This window comes from Buteo buteo, chromosome 6 (assembly GCF_964188355.1).
Source record: "Buteo buteo chromosome 6, bButBut1.hap1.1, whole genome shotgun sequence".
NCBI classification, from domain to species: domain Eukaryota; kingdom Metazoa; phylum Chordata; class Aves; order Accipitriformes; family Accipitridae; genus Buteo; species Buteo buteo.
The window spans coordinates 41,154,974-41,177,191 of NC_134176.1; the positions used below are offsets into that span (position 1 = coordinate 41,154,974).

The 22,218-nt window shown below is 35.6% G+C and overlaps 1 protein-coding gene across 1 annotated transcript in view; it reads left to right on the forward strand.

Annotated features, from left to right (window-relative positions):
* TTBK2 (tau tubulin kinase 2) overlaps positions 1–22,218 on the forward strand; it is a 100,293-nt gene that overhangs the window by 48,275 nt on the left and 29,800 nt on the right. Inside the window, exons 7-13 of the mRNA XM_075030625.1 lie at positions 11,663–11,728; positions 12,313–12,405; positions 13,403–13,528; positions 16,468–16,625; positions 18,202–18,418; positions 19,822–20,033; positions 21,220–21,823. Coding sequence (XP_074886726.1) covers positions 11,663–11,728; positions 12,313–12,405; positions 13,403–13,528; positions 16,468–16,625; positions 18,202–18,418; positions 19,822–20,033; positions 21,220–21,823 — 1,476 coding nt within the window. The remainder of the gene's footprint in view (positions 1–11,662; positions 11,729–12,312; positions 12,406–13,402; positions 13,529–16,467; positions 16,626–18,201; positions 18,419–19,821; positions 20,034–21,219; positions 21,824–22,218) is intronic.

Below are 22,218 nucleotides of genomic sequence, written 5' to 3' on the forward strand. Positions count from 1 at the left end.
GCATTTGAATTGGATGGTGTTTCTTTCTTTTAATATTCTGGATTGTCTTGATTGCTGAGGAGGACTAGAGAATAATTCCATCTTATTGTACCTGACGTCCTGTCATCTTGGCAGAAGAATTGCAAATTGTTTATTTCTATGTTTGGAACGGAACAGAGTTTTTATGGTACTGAAAGAGTGGAAGCTATATCCATTAAATGCTTTTTATGACAGGCAAAAAAGTGGGATAATTTTAAGAACTAAAGGAGCAATGGTGAAGCTACACTATTGTAAGAAAAAAGACCACTACAAATCTTTTTTCCTCTCTGAAGGCAATTTGGACCCACAGACTGCTTAAAGATGGATTTCTCATATATGCTTCTCAATCTCCTTTTCAAGTGAACAGTGTTACAGCCTGATCTGCAAACATTGATATTACTTTTAAGAAAAACATCTCCGAAGTGGTCCACAGATAGTATTGACTAAAGCTGGTGCAGTTTTCTTTATCTGCCCCAGGTCCACTGATGATTTAGAATTTGTGTCAGTAACGAGTCCTGAATAATACCTTGACTGTGTGCATTTATTATAAATAAGAGCCTATATACTGGAAGTTGTTAAAGAATAGTTACTGAACATTGCATTCAGCTTAAAATGTGGATTAAATTGTTATAACCCATTAAACGCCTATTAAATTTAAATGATTGGCAGCACTTGGGTCAACTCCAAAAAAATGTAAAATTTATCAGGTTTTGGTCTTATTTAAAGAGCAGGGAGATACAATGTATCTTCAGCAGTTCCTCGATACATTCTCTGCTTTGAGTGACAAAGATTAAAGCAAAATCCAAGGACAACTAGGACATATTCTATGAGTACAGTATTAAATGGCAGTGCATTATATGAAAAATAATTAAATAGTACAAAAAAGTTCCCGGGACCTGTTTCAATTCATATCGCCCATATTAAGCATATAATAAATAATTGACTAAAATATGTTAACTGGTCTAAAAAAAATCCTCTTCCAAACCTGACTAAAACTGTTGAAAGCCAGATGCTGCAGGGTAATGGTCCATGTCATTTTGTTAAATGTACTGGTCCATGTCATTTTGTTAAATGTACTGTTCGGTGGTTGTTTCATCCTGTTGAGAAGCGTTTTGTTGCTGGCATTTACCTTATGCTATCTTTTCTCAGTAATGTTCTCTCTCAATCCCTAACAGTACATTACACAAGGATGTGATTAATTGAGAGTTGCATGTTTGCACTTAAACAAGTAAAATCATACGTATTTTTCCTCTTGAAATCTTCTCATCTTCCTCAGCTATACTGCCTGTCTCATATTTAACATGTATTGTTACTTAAGCTTGCAGTACAAATTTTGAGCTGTTCTTCATTTCATTTTTACCTTCAAGTTGTCACTAAATCATATTATTTTCTCACTGAAACTTATGCAAACTTCTCTAAAACTTATCCACGTGCCTTCTCTCTTCTGATAAAATTTTCATCAGTTCTTAGCTTATTTCCTTATCAGTTACTGCAATTTCTTTTTAGCCTCGTCTTTTCACTGTCACTCTTGTGTGAGTAGAGTTTACTGGAATCATATCTCACTAATAATTGCATGGCTGTGTAGTTAGGCTGCTGTTGTCCAGGCTGCAAGTGATGAATGTGACAAAGAAATGTTTCTGCAGTTGTAGGTGCTATGGTACTATACGTGATGTATTACAAGGAGGAATTTGAACCTTAAGATAATCCTGTTTTATCCTTCCCTTTTATCCTTTCCCTAATTTGTTTCTGAAAAACACAAGAACTTGAATAGTTCAGCATGCGTTCTCAAGCTTAGCATGGAGGCACCCTGTGACGTGGAGCAAGAGATACGTAACTATTCAGGCATGGCACAAGAAGAACTCAAGAGCCTTCCAGTGCTCCCATGGGGCTAATCTGCTCAGGCTCAGCAAAGGGTTCACTTCACTACTGCTGTACCAGACTCATAACACCATTACCCTCTCCTCCTTACTGTCATAGAAAGATTCAACTTATAGGAAGGATGATGGAGGAAGAAAAACGTGTGTTAATAAGTTCCTATCTGTATAATAGCCCTCTGAGGCTTTTACACGTTGATATACTTTAGAGTTGACCTTTCATAAGCTGTCTCTTTGAGCGAACACACCATTATCTTGCAACATAATTTTTTTGAGCAGGGAACTGACAAAAAGTTACTTTTCCCCCTCAGCATTTGCATGACAGCTATGCATGATGTGCGGGACACCTCAACGCTAACGGTTACAAAGCAAAGACCTGTGCATGGTAAAATTTGGTGTGCGAAGTTCCCAGCATGAAATGTCTATAACTGGGCAATTCTAAAACAGAATTCTTTTTATTAATTTCTACATTGTTTCTCTAACGAAGACAGAAATTAATGTGAAGAAGGCACTGAACACAGTGAAGTAATGTCAGGCATTAAATGGCTGTGTAACTTGCAGTGGTTCCTCCCTATCAAATTCTTTCAACCGATCTTTACCAAATCACTGCGGGTTCCACTTAGCTCTTCAGATTTTCCCTTATTGCCTCCCGGGTCTGTGATTAGATTTCATGAAATAAGGGAGAGGAATGGAGTGTGTGAGGTATCAGAAAGTGCAAGGGAAAAACAGAAGGAGGAAGAGAGGGAAAAGGGTGACTATTATTTACCTACCCCATTCTCCCTCTACTGCAGAAGTAAAGATAGCAGGTGCTGAAACAAAGAACAAGAAACATTTGGCGATAACCTCACGTAAATGCCTCAGTGAACTTTAAATCTGGAAGTAGTTCAGCTGTATTAGTGTGAAGCTTTGTGTGGGCTGTCTAGCCTGGGAAGACCACTATGCTCTGCCAGGACCAAAAGTAGTTTCTGTCTCTGTAGAGCATTGCACTGGATCAGCTGCTTCTTGAAATAGTTTTTAGAAATATTTGCTCTAATCTATACGAAGGGATGAAAAAGACATGACAAGGAAGTGGAGTGTGATGTAACAGAGCTAAATTATGTCCAATTTTTCATTGTTACCGGCTCACTGAGGAGTTTAACATGATGGAATAAGTTGGCAAGTTGTAGTTTTAGCTTGAACCATAGGACAAGTATCTTAATAATGTATTTTGAGATCAGCCTCCTAACAGCCACCTCTCTTCACTTCTCTTCAGCACTTCTTGGGAAGATTGAAGAGCTGGGGCCGTAAAACATTAAAATTAAGTAATAGTTTTGTAATGAACTCTATAAATCAGCAGACAGGCATAGAATGAACAAGAAATTATAAACAAAGGAATGTTTTAAATCTTTAGTATATAAATCTTAATTTTTTTTAATAATGTTACACTGATTTTGTGTTTTACAGCAATTAGCAAAATCAGTTCAGCTATTATGGCACAAATAAAAATAAAAGAAGCAGCAATAGAGATGTACGTGATAAAATTCAGCTGCCAAATACAATGCAGTAAGCTCCTGAAAATAGCATTGGAAACTATTTATTGTATGTTCTTTGTTTCTAAAATAAATATTTTTATTAATAAATAATGACTCAAAGGTAGTGTTGGAAGAGAGGACTGGGGTAATTTTTTGGAAACCTGACTATCCCTTTGTGTTATAGTCTATTCCTCCCTTTCCATGTCTGTAAAATTAATTTTTGTACATTTTACTACTGTAGAACAGAGAAAATGTCTAAAGAACATATATTTTAAAACGATGTTTTCAGCTTTTCTTCACTAAATCTGCATCAGTCAGACTACATGACATATATTTTTGGAAATAGATGAGGTTTGCAAGATTTCCATCTAAATTCTGAGCTAAGCATTTGATAGTTGATAGCTTTTTAAAAAATGAACTACTTCAAAGAAAAAAAGCTTTGTTTCAGTAAATGGTGTTCTGGTGAAGAGTCTAAGATGAATTATTACGGTGTTATATTTTCTTTATAACTTTCAGTTCTGTAGCAAAGGAATTATTATATAATATCAGAACCATTCAATGCAAGATGTAAACATACAGCCTCATTCTTAAATAATGTATACATATACATACTCCTTCATTCTTTCCCTTATGTCATCTGAGTCAACAAAGACTGGAGCCTAATTTTTTTTTCTTTTTTTTTTTTTTTCTTAAATCCCAGGAGAAACTGAAGAAGGTTTAGATTTTCATGTCAAGATGTCCTATCTGGAAATGGTTATTTGCTGGAGAGACTAAGCCAATAGCCCTTTGTTTTTATTGGTTTTATAAGCAGGAATCTGCATGAGTTGAAAGAATTATTACATTAGTCATTTGAGGCTCCATTTCTGAATTAGTGATAACTTTACAGGGAAGACAAGGGAGTTAGTTTGGAGACGTTTGTGCAGATATTATTTTTGAATGAAGAGATTAAAATAACTATTAAATTATTGGATTTCAAAAGTTTTTTGAAGTAATGCATAGCTGTGATATACCTACCAGTCATATACCTATGCAGCTATAATGATATAGCTGTGTTATAACTACCAGTGTAACACTATTTATTGTGTTTGTCTGCCATAACCTCCTTCAAGGACATAGAGTGAGATTATTTAAGGCACAATCTTACAATGTGTATACAGCATTTTCAGCATCCACTGAACATGATCCTTGTGTATTACTGACAAAGAAGAAATGAAGGGAATCAGCGTTACAGAGACAGACAGCTTGCGTCTTGTGTGTGATAGTACAAGGTGAAAAAAGCAGGTAGCAAGTTAATGTAAAAGATGAAAAAAGAGCATTATGAATTGACTTAGAAGATGACACAAGTACAATAGATATATGAATTTAATGTGGTGTAATATTATTTTATAACATCTCTATGGAATATTCTTGCAATAGTTAAATGAAATGAAAAACTTAAGAAAATCATGTATGGTTATTTCTTTGGGAGGAAGATTCTTTGTGACCTGGTGTTTGGGCTTTTTGGGTGAAAAATAAAAAGAATACACAATCTATTAATATCCTGCCTGAAGGAACAGGTGGATAAATAGTTGAGATATGAAAAAGATTTAATTCTCATAATACAATACTTTGTAATTGTTGGCATTTATTGGTTTTTTCCTCCTTTTCTGTGGTGTGCAGAACACTGATATCATATCCAAACAATCATTGAACAATTTAATTTAGAAATTCTGGTGTGCTATATAGCTGTTCTATATTCTGACAACAGCAGTTCCTTTATTTTTTTATAGAACTGATAGATGCTCAGGGAAATGGGCTGTAACTGTCCTTTAAAAAAAAAGAGAAGTAATTTTTCCACTGAGATTTGGTATTATCTTTGAAAAAAATCAAATTATGAATGGTGAAACTTACTGCTTTCCTATGGTTTTGGGTACTGCTTTCCTTATGCCCTCCAAATTTCTTATTATTTTCAGCTTCATACTACACCCTACCTTTTTGACCAGTACATAGTTGCAGTTTTGGGACTAGGCATGTTCTTACTTGCCATCTAAAAAGCATGCTGATTGACCAACTGATTGGTGTCTCTTAAGATGGATGTGAGCCATTTTAATTGAATTGTAACTGTCTGCCTCTGTGTCAAGGTACTAATTTGGGTTCTGTCTTTAATCACCAATTTTCATTAAACTTGCAGGAACTGAAAGTCTTTGAGAGCTGTCCTATTTGAAATTAAAAGCCATTATAGTAGAAAGACAGATGGTTTGATCCAGTAAAATTTGTTTCCTGGTGAAAATAGAAGCTAACCAAAATCAAAACAGAAACTTTAGTTACTAATGCTTTCTGAGCTATGGACTAAATTCACTGCTGAGTTATGAAAAATTATTTTGAATAGTTTAAAAGAAAAGAAGGGAATTGTGTTATTTTATGTACATTAGCTTGCTTGAGACCTTTTGCTTCTCATCCTTAGTTGAAAACAAGTCTACTATTGAAATAAGTCTACTACTGGATTGATGCAGCTCTTTAATATGTGGTATTATCATTATAAATACTAAATATGATATGTACAAAACAATGATATGTACAAAACAATTAAAGATGAAGGTCTCGATTCTCCAGTCTGCTAAGAACACAGGACTTCCCATAATGCAGAACAACCATAGAATTTTTACTTACAGAGATAAGTAAAACAATATTCTGCTCTCTGGGGAGATTCTCTGCCGGAGCATTAGCTGGTTTACATAGGTAGTCTTCCTCTTACCGTAATCTCTGCTTCAGCTTCTGGTGTAAGAGCAACAAGAAAGATTGCACAGGGCAAAGCAAACATACACATGGCAGATTTATCTTGTGTGATTTTTCACTGCAGTCAGTTCAGGTTTGTGACAGACACTTAGTAGGTTGTTACCTACCTCTAGCCCACCAGACTTTTTGTCTGTTCATGAATCTTCTTTGGAATGATTGCCGTTTTCAGCTAGTGCATCACATTGGTTAAGTAAATACTCCAGATTGAAAACTGAGTAGCTTGGGAGATGGTTCATGTATCAAATATTGCTGTCTTAGAGATGGTGATGCTCTTTATAGCACAGGCAGTTGGAGTTAAATTTTCATTTGTCACCACATGTCCGTTAGAACTCATGATAGCAAAATTTAATTGCACTGTTATTGCACATGTATATTCAGCTTGTGACCCAGCTTCTGCTGGAACTAGGTAGCATAGGATCAGACAGCTGCAATCAATTTTTGGAAATCCCAAGTTAGGTAGGTCTGAGTCCAAATAATGTATCATACCAACAACTGGTAGGAGATGGGTAGATAAAAAGTTTTAAGTGCAAGTACTCAGTTATTAGTCTAATATGTTTTTTATAGAGAGCTAAAAGTGGGGGGTTGAAGAGCTGTATATACAGTGAAAACTAATTGAGATGTTTAATATATTGTAATGGCAATTGTATTTCAACTGCCTGATCTTTCCTTACCCGGATGATCCCTGAATTTTTCATTTACTTTTAACTGGTGCTAACACGTGCTAGACATCAAATTAGATTGCAAAGCCTACACCACAAAAAAGGGGGCATGGAAATGTGAATTGTTGAAGCCATTTTATATGAAAAAAGGTTCCAAAGAATTGGAACTGTGTATAGTTCCAATCCTGGAAATATATTCCTGTTGGGTAAAAGAACTAGAAAATTCACTTTTTAAAGGGAAAAGATAAGAAAGGAGAATTCTGCCTGCAACAAAGGGAAATAGAGGTAATGTAGGTGGCTGCTTCTCTACCCACCCCTCTATGAGCTTTAGAATTTGGTTTTAGAGGCAGAACAAAGAAGGTGGGGTTCACTGCTTGAGCTGGTTTCTCAATCCAAAACCTAAAGACAGTTAAGAATTCCCAGTCATTGCCTGACTGATAGGAAGAACCATGGTGTGTGTCAGATACAATGTAAAGAATCATTACTGTTTTATTTTTTCATGTTTATTATCTACTTTCTGTGACTGCAGTAAAAAGTTAACTTTTTGCTCTGCATAATGTTTCCAACATTGCCCAGAGCAATACAGCCAGAGCATTTATCTGGAGATACTGAACTGAGCTAAGGAATGCGATTTGCCTCCTCCACGGCCCCTCCAAAGAAACAACAGTCGTAGACAGGTTTGTAGGCATAGGGTGTCCCAAGAAACTGCAAACCTGTGTGCTTAGAGGAAATAGTTCATTTTTCTAGGAACTCCTAATTTCCTGCATGTAGTTTATCTAAGACACATTGTCACGTGTTTCCAGGGCAGGGCTACCTCCAAAGAAAACTGATGTTACATTAAAAAGTACCTTTATGCGTAGAAAAATTCTTCATAGTCATTGGATCTGCTTCATATACACGTATATTCAAAATAATTTATTTTAACTTACAGTTGAAGAATTTAGTGATAGTAATCAAATCTGAGACAACTCTGACTTCCAGATCACTGCTTGAGTTAATTATATTATAAAAAACTTTTTAATGTAAACTAGTGCAAACAAGTTACAGTTTTATAGAAGATTTGCAAAGTCTGTTTTGTGTCAATACAAGAACTCTAGCCTTCTTAGAAATTATATCCCTTATTCTAATAAAGGAACTAAATCATGTGATCTGTATGGCCATTACCACTAATTCAATCCCCAGGATTTAAGGCAAAGTTTTGTAAGAATTCTTTTTTCTGCAGAAAGTATGACTCCAGAATCTAAGAACTTTTCCCTAGGGTCCCATTTATTCCTGTGCCAATTTGAGAGTTGTCTATTTCAAAAGCTTTCTTACGCTATCTGAAGGAAAAACATGATAACAATAGTTGCCATAAATAAATAGAAATGAATGCAAGCTAAATAAAGCTGTTAAATATGGAAGAGCTGAAGAATGGAATCCACTGCTGAGTGGACTGTTAATAGATCCCTGCAATTGAGACAGTACCTGGATATGGCAGTTGCTCCAGCCTTTGACTGATGAGAAAACCCCCCACTAAATTTCAAGCGGAAAAACAGGACAATATTCATTATTGCGTTTGTCATGGAAAGGAACGTAGATGTGATCCATTTTAATCAAGGGCGTCCGTGGAATTCACAGATGTGTTCAAATGTAGGATTCACCATCTCTTTAGCCATCTCTTTAGTACAAATACCCTTTACAGCTATGCTCCAAAAGTGCTATAGATTCTGTTGGTTGTCTTAATAGGTCACCTGTAATGACTGAAAAAAAAATGGACCTATTAAGCTTTTTTCTTAACAAGGAAATATACTTTCTTTAAGGAAGCTCAATTGCTGTGGTAGCAGCTTTCTTAGATAAGGCATCTGGAAGACAATGCTATAAACAATGTTTCTCCCAGGCTTTTTTTCTTTTTTTTTTTTTTCCCCAATTGGTGGCAGGTGAGTTCAGATGGGAAAAATTTGGAGGTGTCTAAAAACAAATTAACATAATCAGTAATAGCAGAGGGGGATTTTATTTGAAAAAATGAGGTGAATCATTCAGGAGGTTGCTATTATTGCCTGTAATATCTCTCTTTTACTACATGAGCTGTTGGGAGATGCATAAAGAGCTCTGAAACAGTTTCAGAAGTTTTGCAAATGGTCAGAAGTCTATAAATTCTATTCTGAATTGGGCAAACTTGATTTGAGCTACTAGAGCCGTCATTCATGTTGTTAGTGACATGATAGAATTAATTTATTGTTGTTGTGTGGCATTGTAATACCACTATTAAGTAGTGACCAGCTACATTGTTAAAAGGTATTTCATTGTGTCTTAAAATGTAATAGAGTCACATATGCTCTCTTAAGTAAGATTTATACAAACTACACTTTAGGACAAGAGATTGTAAAAGGATTTAGATATCCTTGCTGGGGTAAAGAATTCAGAATTCATTTCATGATATGCTAATATATCGAAACAATATTCATGCTTTCCCCGCCACCCGCCTCCTCCCTCCACCCTCCCAGCCAGGTGATTCTGAGATAACTGAAGTCATTCTAAGGCAAAAAATTTCATATGGATGTCTAAGGATGGCAGTGACTTTCACATTCAAAAGCAATTGAGTTGGTACACAATGAAATTCCTCGTACGGACTTTTCTTTCCCAGGGCAGAACTGGAATAGGTCAGATTGTTAGTTTTTATAAACTGGATGGGATAATTTACATTCCATATGCCATTTCTTACTCTTTTTTTTATTTCCTTGTCAAGCAACTGCCATATTTTTGTGTTAGTTATCAAGTAGAAACTGAAGTTGTTACCCTAGGAATGAAAGCCTCATTTCATCTTAGTTTTCATATTTTTCATTATACTCAGAAGAATGGAAATATTTAACTTTGTAAAACTGAATATAGTCCTTCCTTTTTAATATTCAGACCAGAGGCTGAAGACAGTAAGCATTTGGTTTCATCTTCTGAAACTTTACGCTCTTGGGATTTATTGAATTTATATTTCTGGGTGTTTTAGAGTTAAGCTCTCAGTGCCCTTCTGAAGAAGTGCTGTTCATCAAACTGCATCTTTTTTGAAATTTACCTGTATTTTTATTGTCTTGGCAGTGATGCTATATTATTCTTACTTGGACGGTCTGCCAATCTTCAGAACTATTAAGGAGACTAAAGTTTTCAGAAAAAGTACTTAAGTTTCTCCTGAAATTTAGCAGTTCCAAAGCATTTTGAGATATTGTTTTTGTAATTGCATGGTACTGTGAAATTTCTGCAAATACAGTGTTATGCTTCATTTCAGGGTAATGTTCAGTATGGAATATGATATACTTACAAGATTTAAGGTAGAAACTCAATTTTCTGTCCTGCTGGAACACAAAATGTGTTCCAAGCACTATTTAAACTTTATGATAACATGCAAAACCCAAGGTTTATGGAATATTATCTGAGAACCTGTTCATGTTAAGAACATCCTGGAAAATATTCTCCACCTTAACTAACACTGGTTCAGCTCTCATCGTACCACTTTAGCAGACATTGATTATATGGGCTGTTGAATCCTTTTTAAAGACATTGCTGCATAATCCTGCTGGATTTAATTGATAGGGTTACTGACAGTAATGGCAGCTCCTGACATGCTTAAATGATAGCTCACAGTGTAGCGTCTCCTGGTGGCTAAGAAGAAATTAAACCTATATATATATAGGTGGGGAGACTGAAGTGTTTTATCTTAATAGAGTAGTAATTTTGTATTGTGGTTATTTTTGTCTGTTTATATCAAACCAGACTTTTCGATGTATTGTGCAAAATTTTTTAAAATCTCTTAAGAATTGTGATGAGTCTGGGGCAGGCAAACAGATCACCAATACCCCTTTAAGTACAAGTCAGAGGTGTGGAAGATAATTCAAGTTTCTCACGTTCACTGTTAGAGGAAACAAAAAGAATTATTGATTGGCAAGACAAGACTGTAAAAGAAAGCAAATTTAGCAGTTCTGGCAGTTCTCTCTGTATTAATGATTAATTAAGAGGGTAGCATGGATTGGATATCTGTCTTAGGCAAGTAATAACACCATACTTTGATTTTTTTCTTTTTTTTAATTGTAAATATGTAGTAATTATAACTATTAGCAATTATATAATTTTTTGGGTAACATTTTATTTGAAGGAAACAAGGATAGGAAAATTTATTCTGTGATTATAAAACACCAATTGGCTTATGATCATGCAATATCTAGAGTGTCAGGGAAGAAATGCTGGCATTCAGAAACTACAGAAGAAAGAAGTATTTTTAATTGGTGCCTGTAGTGCAGCCCTTCCTATTTATTGCTCAGCCACCTGTGGCTTTCCCAGCTTTTGGAATTTCTCAAAAAATTGATTGGTTTCTAGTTCAGAAAATAATTTGTGAAAATGTTGCTAGCACATTTCAATAAATGCCTGGTTGTCTGTTCATACCACATAGTATTGGTGAATTTTAGCAAAGTGGAAGAAATCATTATGGTTTAGATCCTGCCAGAATTTAAAAACTCAAACTTCTAATAGTTAAAACCAAGAAATACTTTCATTATTGGAGAAAAAAGAGGAACAGTTCTGCGATATAGCTTTTTTGAGGGATGAGGTTAACAGGACTTAATGCCTGTGGAGAACAAAAACTAACTAATAGATGGTTTAAAAAACTATGACATATGTCACTTTGTGGTGCCTGCTTGGATTTCTGCTGAGAACTTGTAGAAACACAGTAAATTGAAATAAAACAAAAAGTCTCAAATTATATTTGTTGTGGCTCCCTACTCACTTTGTAGATGCCAAGTTAAGTAGTCAGAGGGTTTGTTTCTGACAATGAGAATCTTCTTATTTTTCTGTTCTTTGACAGCCACGAGCTGTCGCTGGTTTTCGAGGAACAGTACGATATGCATCAATCAATGCTCATAGAAACAGAGTGAGTATCTCAATCTATATCATATCCATCTCATGTAGCTGAAAGCAGTCAGTAATGCAGTTGCTATTGATTTCCTTTTTTGTATTCTTATGTGTGTATTTGTTATTGAGTAATTAATACTTATAAATTTTGGGAAAGGATAATATACTTTACGGTAGTCGAGGGTAAAAAGTTCTTCTTGTAGAAATAATAGTGGTTTTAATAATTACCTTTGGTGTTCAGTTGTATTGTAAGTTAATAAATTAAAAAGGTGAAGTTACCGAGTTTTGTAAAATACATAATGTCCAGTATGTCGTCTTAACATCATACACTGAAGAAATCTGAATAAACAGCTCTTCCAGTATAGAGATTTACAATGTTATTTTAATACACTTCAACTTTATCTGTATCTTCTATGGAAATTTACTTGTATGTTTCTACTTAAAATAGTTGCTGGATTTAATTATAGAAACCTGTTTTGCAGTGTTGATTATATTAATTTTTATATATAATAATTTAAGTCTCCAGAGCAGTAAAGAATCTATCTTCCCTTTTGCCTTATAGGTATTTGTACGATGCATTAGAATAATATTTCTTTTTCACAGGAAATGGGTCGGCATGATGACCTGTGGTCCCTGTTCTACATGTTGGTGGAATTTGTGGTTGGGCAGCTGCCTTGGAGAAAAATAAAAGATAAGGTAAACCTAGACGTGAAACCAAAGAGCACAAGGGAGATTTACTTCTGGATTGCAAGCGAATGCTGTGATAAAGTTTCCACCAAGAATCACTAGTTCATTAATTTTAACATTACATTTTCCAGTGTTTTTTAGTGTTAGTTCTCATTGCTAGTGTCATGGTATAAAAAGCAGTCAGGTTTTATGAACCGTTCTAGGCAGGAAGTGGATTGTGCTTCTAGTTTGCAAATGTTTTAAAAGGCAAAAGTAAGTGTATATATGCCACTTAATTTCCTGTTTTCACTTGAGTACTTTTTGATTTCACCTATCACACATTTAAAATTTCTTATCTATTTTGATTATTTGTGAAATGGGCATTTCTTATTTGCTGGTGAACAAAAGTGAATCTAGTGCCTTTAGTCATATATCATAGGTGAGGTATGCAAAGAAACACCGTCTAATTAGCCTATTATTACTTCTTTCAACTTCTTTTGAAATTAGATTGAACCAAGATTACTCTCTGATGTGGTTTATGCATTGGTAGATGACAATGTGGTATAGAGGTAGCATCTCTTTTTTGGTTTTGATTTACTCATCTTAAACTATGCAGGATTTACCAATATTATGCAATGTACTGTGATGACCAAATATACACCAAAAAGTGACTGAACTTCAGGTGACGCAACAGGATATTTAAATCTTTAAAACATGCTTTTTAGAAGTGTTGGAGTGTCTAATGACAGTCCTTGATAGCCAGCAGCATTCAAACACAGCAGAAAATTAAGTAGCTTTTCATACTGAATTTGAAGTTTGTACATTAGTTTGCATGTGTACTGAGAGCAATGGCAGAATCTCTTACCTTGTGATCTGACGTAGAATGGCCTTTCTCAGTACTATTCAGAGTAATGTACTTACCTGTCTTTCTGGCCAGTAGTGTATTGAATGGCTGTAAGATACAAGTTGAATATATTGTAGCAGAGAATGAAGGTGTGCGAATGTTTGTTGTGTTGTTTACTCCTAGGAGCAAGTGGGCTCCATTAAAGAAAGGTACGAGCACAGACTTATGTTGAAACATCTTCCTCAAGAATTCAACATCTTTCTGGATCACATTTCTAATTTAGATTACTTTACAAAGCCTGATTACCAGGTAAACATTTTTACTATTTTGTCTTTCTTATTTTTAAATAGCAGAATTTTATGCTGTTTCATCTTCAATTTCCTTTGATTTCGTTGTGTAGTCTTGGTAGTGATTATGGATTGTGCCACCACAAAGTTATTTTAATGACCACCTAGTGCCACAGAAACTTTGTGGTTCAAAGACATAATTTTTTTCCATTTGGGAAGAATAAGGCAGTTCAGTTTCTAAAAACAATTGACAGTTGCTTTGCAGTCGGTATTCTGTTAGGATCAGGTGCTATCCTACTATCATAGCCTCTTGTGGGAGCCCCTTAAGTTAAATTGATCATATTGTTTTCTCAGTGATAGTCATTCTGGCAGTTTTCCAAAATCTGGAGCTCAGCACCTACAATATATACAGCTAGAGCACAACTTGCAGCCGCGGTGGGTTTTAAGACTGAAGTATTGCCTACAGAGATCACCAGAAAACTAGTCATTTTTCTTTGTTTAAGAGGGTATTGCCTGCTGAAATGGACAGCCTCGGCTCGGTGATAAGGTGATAGGTGCCAAGAGGATATGCTGTAGAATATGTATCTTATTCACTCAGTGTTGACCCATGATTTAACAATAAGTAAAACTCAAAGACAGAACTTTGTCCTATACCAGTATGTGGAAAGCAGCAGAGGAATGCTCAGGAAAAGCAGGGAGGGAGAGACTAAGAGTTTTTTCAGTCTCACAAACTGTGGGAGAAGTTGAACTGATATAACATCACACCATGACAGGTTGTTGCTGTGTGCCTTCCCTCTGGCTCCCAGAAACATACATTCCTGTCAGCTTCCCACTTGCGTTACCTGTCTGCCTCTGTGCATTTGTTAACTCACTAACTCAGCAAAACCAGAAGGAATGGTTTTCTGCTAGTGTGCAAGCTGAATTGGTTCAACTGAATAAATAAATAATTCTGACTAATTCTGGAATTGTAACTTTGATCAGAATGATTCCTGTGCTTTACATGGTAAGCAAGTAAACTTTTTTTTTACTTGGTAAAAAAACAATAAATAGAATCAATTTTTGTGCAAAAATTTGAATAAAAAAATATCTTATTGCATACAGAAAATGTTCAGCATTCCTGAAAAATAAATACCTTGAATTTTTTCCTTTTCTATTACAAATTTCCATTGAACTTATCCTATAGTTTGCAATTAAGTGTGGAAAATGATTAAGAAAGTTTTGAGTGGTTTGTGTGCCTAGTTATAAAGATGAATCAGATTTATTTTTTTCTTCTATGGTAAAAATTACTGATTTTAGAAATTTTGGTGTTGCATAGAAAAACCTTGATTGTAGACTGGTAAATATGTTTCATTTATGTTATATATCCTTAATGATAAAATATATACACAGGCATATTTTTGCAAAACCTTCTTCTGTGGTCAACTTGTATCTAACACAACACGTGCACTCAGGGTTTAATGTGATACCAGGACAGAGTTTCTCCATGATAGAGACAGCCCAGTAATTTACAGTCCTCTGGTTGGTCCTGGAACATGCCTTCTGACATGGTCTTGCTCATGTGCTTTAGACTAGAGCAGGGTGGTTTTATTTAGAGTGGTGAGAGTGCTTTACTTTCCATGGTCATTTAAGCTCTGGTCCTTCTTAACTAGTATTTGTTGTAGCAGTGCTGTTCATACCTTCAGTACATATCATTCTATTTATGGTTAGGCACTGAACAAGAATGTATATGGTCAAGAACCCTGCTTTGAAGAGTTTACAGTCTAAAAAGTTCATGACATAGGCCCAGAATCCACATTTGATTTGGCAATGTCAGATATGTTTATTTTATTCAGGTATTTATGCACACATTACCTCACCCTCCTGACATCATTAAGCATTTGAATTTGTATTTGCATTATAGCAGAAATTGTAGAAAAGATTTAAAGGAGAATAACCTTAAAAATTGCTTCAGAGGGACTGCTTATGGTTTACAGGAAGAGGAGAATAAGGGAGAGTACATATGGGATAGAGAGTGAACTATGGCTTTGTGCAGTTCAGTAGCGTTCCAGAACTGACTGGGATATATGGCACTCCAAAGGTTCTTGAGAGTAAGGATAAAATGGATATGACCACTTTATACAAGAAAAAAGATCCAAACTTCCCATCCATTTTAAGTTGCCAAAGGTTATGTGTTTTTAAAGGAGGCCAGAGAAAAATTTTCTGCATCCTAGATAGGAAGAAAGAATGAAAACTAGGGTTTTAGCTTTTGGGGGGGAAAAAAAAATTTTTAGAAATGTTAGAGTAAGAGATGATGTGATATGGACACAGCCTTCCCACCAATGACTAGAAATGAGACAAAGTTTTTTCACAGGGAGAGGAAAGTAGATGCAATTTCTTTCTGTCATGGACACAATTTGTTCTAGATGATTTTTTGTAGCATAAAATGAAGGTGGAAAGCTTCCATTGTGACATTTCTGTGGGATGAATGTCAGCATTAGATAAAGTAAATGATACATGGTTCTAAATGACAGAAATGTATGAATTAGCAAAGCAGTAGCCTTCCCTATATACTCCTCATTCATTTCCTTGTTTTCTAATGGCATTACCTAACGTACTCTTTATCTTCCTCTGCTGGAGAGCCGTTGGATTCTATTCTGCAGGAATGTAGTCATGCCTCTGTGTGTGTGCGCATGCGTGTCTTTCTATAGAAGCCTATGGTGTATCTTTGCCTCTCTTTACTTATAAAAACACAGATGCGTTTGGTTTTGGTTTGTTTTTTAAATAAAACAGAATTTTGCATATCTTGACTTTGAAACCTTGGAAACCTGGTTAATAAAAAAAAAAGGTGTCCTTTTTTTGAGAATTGTTGTCAGTCAAAATCTTAAAGAAGAGACATGTTAAAATATTACAGGAGGATATTTCTTAATTGCTTGGTCTCTTAGACAAAAATGAAGCTTATAAACTTCTTTTCTTCATTTTTAGCTTCTCATGTCTGTGTTTGACAACAGCATGAAAACGTTTGGGGTTATTGAAAGTGACCCTTTTGACTGGGAGAAGAGTGGAACTGATGGCTCTCTGACAACAACAACAACTTCAACCACACCTCAATTACATACTCGTCTTACTCCGGCTGCAATTGGGTGTGTATGCACATTGTGGTCACTTAAAGAAACAGCTGCAGAGTACCAAAGGCGAATTATCTCCATAATTTAGGTTTTTTTCTGCAGGATGTTGAATAAATAGAGGAATGGAGGTTTGGGAGCATTTGAAGTATTTTCCTTTTTAGGGTTCCTGTTTTTACTATCCTGAAAGATCAGCACTGCAGTCCTAAATTTATAGCAATAAAAAATAGTAGCTCAGCATGTAAATTTGCTAGTCCATCCTTTGCTAAATCATATTTTGTGAAACTAAATGATGTGTCCTGAGTTGAACTGCCTGGAATTAAACCCATTGTTTTCTGTAAGCTTGGAATAAACTACTAGTTGCAGTTTCCTTATAACATTGAAAAATGAATGGATCTTTATAGGAAATTTGGAAATAGATTTTGGTCATGTTTAAAATAATTTTTAATGTGATCATTGGGACCTTCTGTAATTAACTTGGACAAGATGTGATGTTTAATAATACCCATACTCATCTCAGGAGTATGGAGAGAATATAAGAGGTGTTTATGGGTGAGGAGGAAGACTTTGTGCCTGTTCTAGGCCTTAACTAGATCAACTTTTTATCTAAGAGTCACAAAGTTTGTGCCTTGGGGGTTTTGACAGTGTACTGAGGCTGAAAAATGCTGGAATTTCATATAGAATGTATTAAATTCCCAGTATTTCAAGGTAATTAAAAAAAAAAAAAGTGTTAAAATAAATGTCAGTCAAGACATTAGCTGGTGTTAATATTACACAGGTGTATCGTGTGTACTATTGAACATACTGAAGTTGACAGGGATTTTGCATATGATTCAGTCCCATTATCACACTGGAGTTAATGATAGTCTTGGCTGCAGTTAACAATTTTGGTGGCTGTAAAGGAATGACTTTTAATTGACCTTCTGATCTTTCACTTTTCAGGAATAGCATTACTTCAGTTTCAGATACTGAGCTAAGCCGTAGCCCTATTTAGCCCCAAGTCAATGGGACTACAGAACTTTAATTAAAATGTAATGTCTTGTTAGAGTTATGCTTATGTTTTGATTATCAGTAATGGGACCAAAATAGCACTTCGATAAGAATAGTGATTAGAACTGCATATAGTTTGCTGAGTGATCTCTCTTCTTCATGCAGTATGTTTTGTTATTCTACCAGATGTTGGGGAAAAGGAAACTATATTATGAAAGATGTCATTAATTTTTTTGAATAGAAAAATATGTGTAGAAGAGTCAGGAGTGAAATTGAGCCTGGACATGATCTCTAACAAATTTTCTCAGAGTTCCTTTGAAAACATTCAAAAAAACAGGTTTGAAGTAATTGTTTTTTGATATACACCTTTTGTTATGTGCCTAAATTAAAGAAACATAACTTGTGAAAGCCAAGAAGTAGGATTTTTTTATATTAAATAATTTACAAGATTTAGTTTCCTACAGAAGCATGCTTTTGTGTGTAAATTTTTGTTTGTTTCTTTCAATAGAGTAGAAAATAATTTAGAGTAGAAAATAATTTCAAGAAACATAAAGTCTCGAAATTTTTACCTTTCTGATTTTTTTTTTTTAAACTACTTTTGTAGAATTGCCAATGCCACTCCTATCCCAGGAGATTTGCTGCGAGAAAACACAGATGAAGTGTTTCCTGACGAACAGCTCAGTGATGGAGAGAATGGTATTCCAGCTGGTGTCTCACCAGAGAAACTACCTGGATCCCCTGGGCATCAGCGTCCTCAGGAAAAAGATGTTTGGGAAGAAATGGATGCAAACAGAAACAAAATAAAACTAGGCATCTGTAAGGTACTTACAAATCTGCATTGTGAAGACCATCTTTGAACAGTTTCCTGTCCTCACAGTGCACATGAGATATAATTAATAATGCAGTCGTACTAATATTGACTAGCCAGAATGGTCTAAGAAAACAGGATTCATGGTAGAGCTAACACATTTTATTAGAGCAATTTATATACTGGAACAAGCAGACAAGCTTTTGGGCCTTGTGTCATTTTATCAGGTCTTTATGATGAATAGTAGATAGCTGATAATTTGAGATTCTTTGTGGTTTATTCATATTCATGTTCTTCAGACATGACTTTGATTCTTGCTCACTGATTGAAACCAAAGCAAATTTCCTGCATCTTGCATGTGTAGAAGTTAGACACTGAATATACAAAACCCAGTTTTATGTTATTCTTCAGTTGGCAGATCGGCAGTGTGATTGGCAGTATCCATTTAATTCACTTGGTGTTTTTGTCTCCATAAGATGTAATAGTTTTGTACTGATCCAAAGAGGTTCATGGGCTAGTCTTTAGAAGGGAATACTGCTTGATTTTGAAAAGTGGTCTCTGAGAAGTGGTTCCCATCTTTCTTGCTTACAGTCACAATATTTCATACTCGGACAAATGTAGCCCTGTTTCTTGATATAAAAATGTTTTGAACATGAAGAGGGATTAGTACTGAAATGTTCTTTAGCTAGGAGAGCTGTCTAGTTTTGAGGTTGCTACCTCTTGTTTACTAGAAAAAAAAAAAGGGTTGTGGGAAAGACTAAGGCATGGTGCCTATTTTCAAATGTGCTTACTTGTTTGTTTTTTTACCAAAGAGGGAGAAAGGAGATTGTTCTGATTTAAACAAAGGCAATTTATATTAGTTATACCTGTTGAAACTAAGGATAATCATGATTTCCCAGCTCTAAATCATGACCAGTTAGTATACAAGATGGAATGTGGTTGGACTAAAACATAGTTCTAAATCACAGAAATACCTAGTAGATTTAATGTGTAACAGTGTTATATGTTCCAGAGAATCATAAAGACAGCTTGGAAGCTAACCTCTTTAATAAGAGCACTTGACTGTAAAGCAGACTGAAGATGTTACCAAGTGCCAGATTTCAGACTATTAATGAAGAAAATTTCAGAGATGGGTGTGAAATATCAGAGTAAATTTAAGTGTATTACTGGGTTTTTTAGACTCCTGTTCTCAGACCTACCCAGAACTAGAATATTACTAATATTTTATCTGTTGTAGGTATGTGCCGAAAAGCATATCTGAACTACCTTAACGATGGCATGAACTTAAGGACCATTCCAAATACAAATTGGCTTATCACAGGCTAAAAACCTGGATGGTATTTACCATGTAGTACCTTGTCTTCCTCTGTTTTGCTGCTCCTAGTGAGTTACATTTTTACTTTACTTTTTGCACAGGCTGCCACAGAGGAAGAAAACAGCCATGGGCCAGTGAATGGAATGCTGAATGCACCGAGTCTCGGTTCTCCAATTCGTGTTCGCTCAGAGACCACCCAGCTAGACAGAGATGTCCCACTGGTGCGGAAGTTACGTTCAATTCACAGCTTTGAACTGGAGAAGCGTCTGACATTGGAGTCAAAGCCAGACACTGATAAATTTCTTGAGACCTGGTAAAGAAATTATTTTATTCTTATGCTTAGATCTTTTCAGGATATGTAGTTAAGATACTATCATCTTTCCTCTGTGATGAGAAAACCAGGAATGGAGCTGCTGAGTTATGCTTATGCAAGCTACAGTAAAGTATTTACTATGTTCCTAATATTGCTCAATTAATGGATTTCACCACTTGGCAGCTTTTTTAAAAAAATGTTAGCACTAATATACAGTTAAAGTCGGACTTCCACACCTGAGAATTTTTTATTTCAAGACCTAGTGGTGTAACCCTGATGTTTTTCTTCACTGGGGTACTCTCGACAGTCAGTACAACTCATCCTAAATAAGAATGATGACATCAGGTACTCAATAGAGGTAACATGGGGTTAGATTATATGACATGAGAAGGACAGTTTACAAGAAGTGAAGTTATGAAGTAAAGTTAGAAACCTATGTACATGCAGCAGGTTCAGTTACGCCCAAAGTTGTTGCACCAACATAAAAAAAAAATCTTGATAGAAGGCAGAGGTCTTAAAATGGAATTTGGAGGTAGAGAAGAGACAGATGTATGAGAACAGATTCAATCAATTTGCCTATGTATAGAAAGAATAAGGGGGGGAGAATACAGTGAAATCTGACTGAAGGCAGGGACTGTGTGGGGACAGTATAAGGCAGCTGAGATGCTGACGGTGGCAAAATCCTTCTAAATATGTCATAGGGGGTTAGGAATTTGAATTTGTTTGATGAAGCAAGTTATGCAAAGCATAAATAAGGAATCAATCAAAACAATAACATTCTTCTTGAAAGCATCTACTACTGCTGCTGGAGACATCTGTTTCTTCTGTTCTGCTTTGAGTCTCTGCTTTGTAGCATAAATTAAGTACAGTGGACATCTGGTGGCAGCCTCACCACTGAGTTGGTATCCACTCATTATTCTCCCTTCTGGTAATTACATTTACAGTACAATATGATACATTATAATTACACTTACAATATGTGCAAATTTCTAAGACCATCCGCCCGTTTTTACTTGATGAGTTATTTGTCTTAAATTGTGGATCTTTCAACCATTGTAGATTGTTCTAAAATATAACAACAGATTTTTTATATAAACCTAGTTTTCCTCTACTGAAAGTACTCACATGTAGCTTACATTATTTAATTAATTCTTAACTAAATCAGATATTAACTTCTTTTTTTAAGTTTGGAGAAGATGCAGAAAGACTTGAATGCTGCGGCAGAGACTCCTGTTGCTGCTGTTCCTACTCTTTCTCAGAAAACACCCATTCCTGCTCCTGTGACTGCCCGCATGGACCATGTTTGGCACTATGATGAAGAGTATCTTCCAGATGCTTCAAAGCCTGTGTCAGCTAGTTCTCCAGAACACGTTGATGGTGTTATTAGCAATGGATTTGTAGCTGTCAACTTAAGCTCCTGCAGGCAGGAGGTTGATTCTAAGGAATGGGTGATAATAGATAAGGAACGGGACTTGCAGGACTTCAGGACAAATGAGGCTTTAGGGCACAAAACGACTGGAAGTCCCTCAGATGAAGAGCCAGAGGTACTACAAGTTCTAGAGGAGTCCCCTCCAGAAGAGCAGCTCAGGCCGGGTGGTTGGGCAGGAAACAGTGTGCATGCCAAGAATCAAACCTCAGGGGTGGAGATTGTTCTAGCCATGGAGTGCCATCCTGCTGCTTCCGAACAGCTTACAGATAAATTGGAACTTCTATCCGGAGCTGCTGGACAGCTTCTTGCAGCCACCCCTACAAGTCCTATGGAAGCTCAAGCAGAAGGAGCACTCACTCCGGTAAGAGAAACGGTCACTGTTTTATTGAACCTCTCTTTATTCAGAACTATGTGACGAGATAGTAAGGGAAAAGGCAGTGAGTAAAATACAACAGTGTAGCAGAAATTCCTAGTTTTGTCAGATATGGAACTTGATTCTTGAAGAATAATCTTCCATATTCTGTTACCTGAGTGTTTACATTCTCCCATGGAAGTGGCTATTAGTTCTGCAGGTATGATCCACAGAACTGGCCTCAATAAAAAAAAATAAAAATTATATATATATTTTTATATGTATATGAAGAAGCTCCTTATGCAGTGATTCCTAATCAGTGAGATATACACATGCAAATATATATTTATTATATTTGCAGTACATAAACATAAAATTACAATGAATATGTAAAATACTGTGCT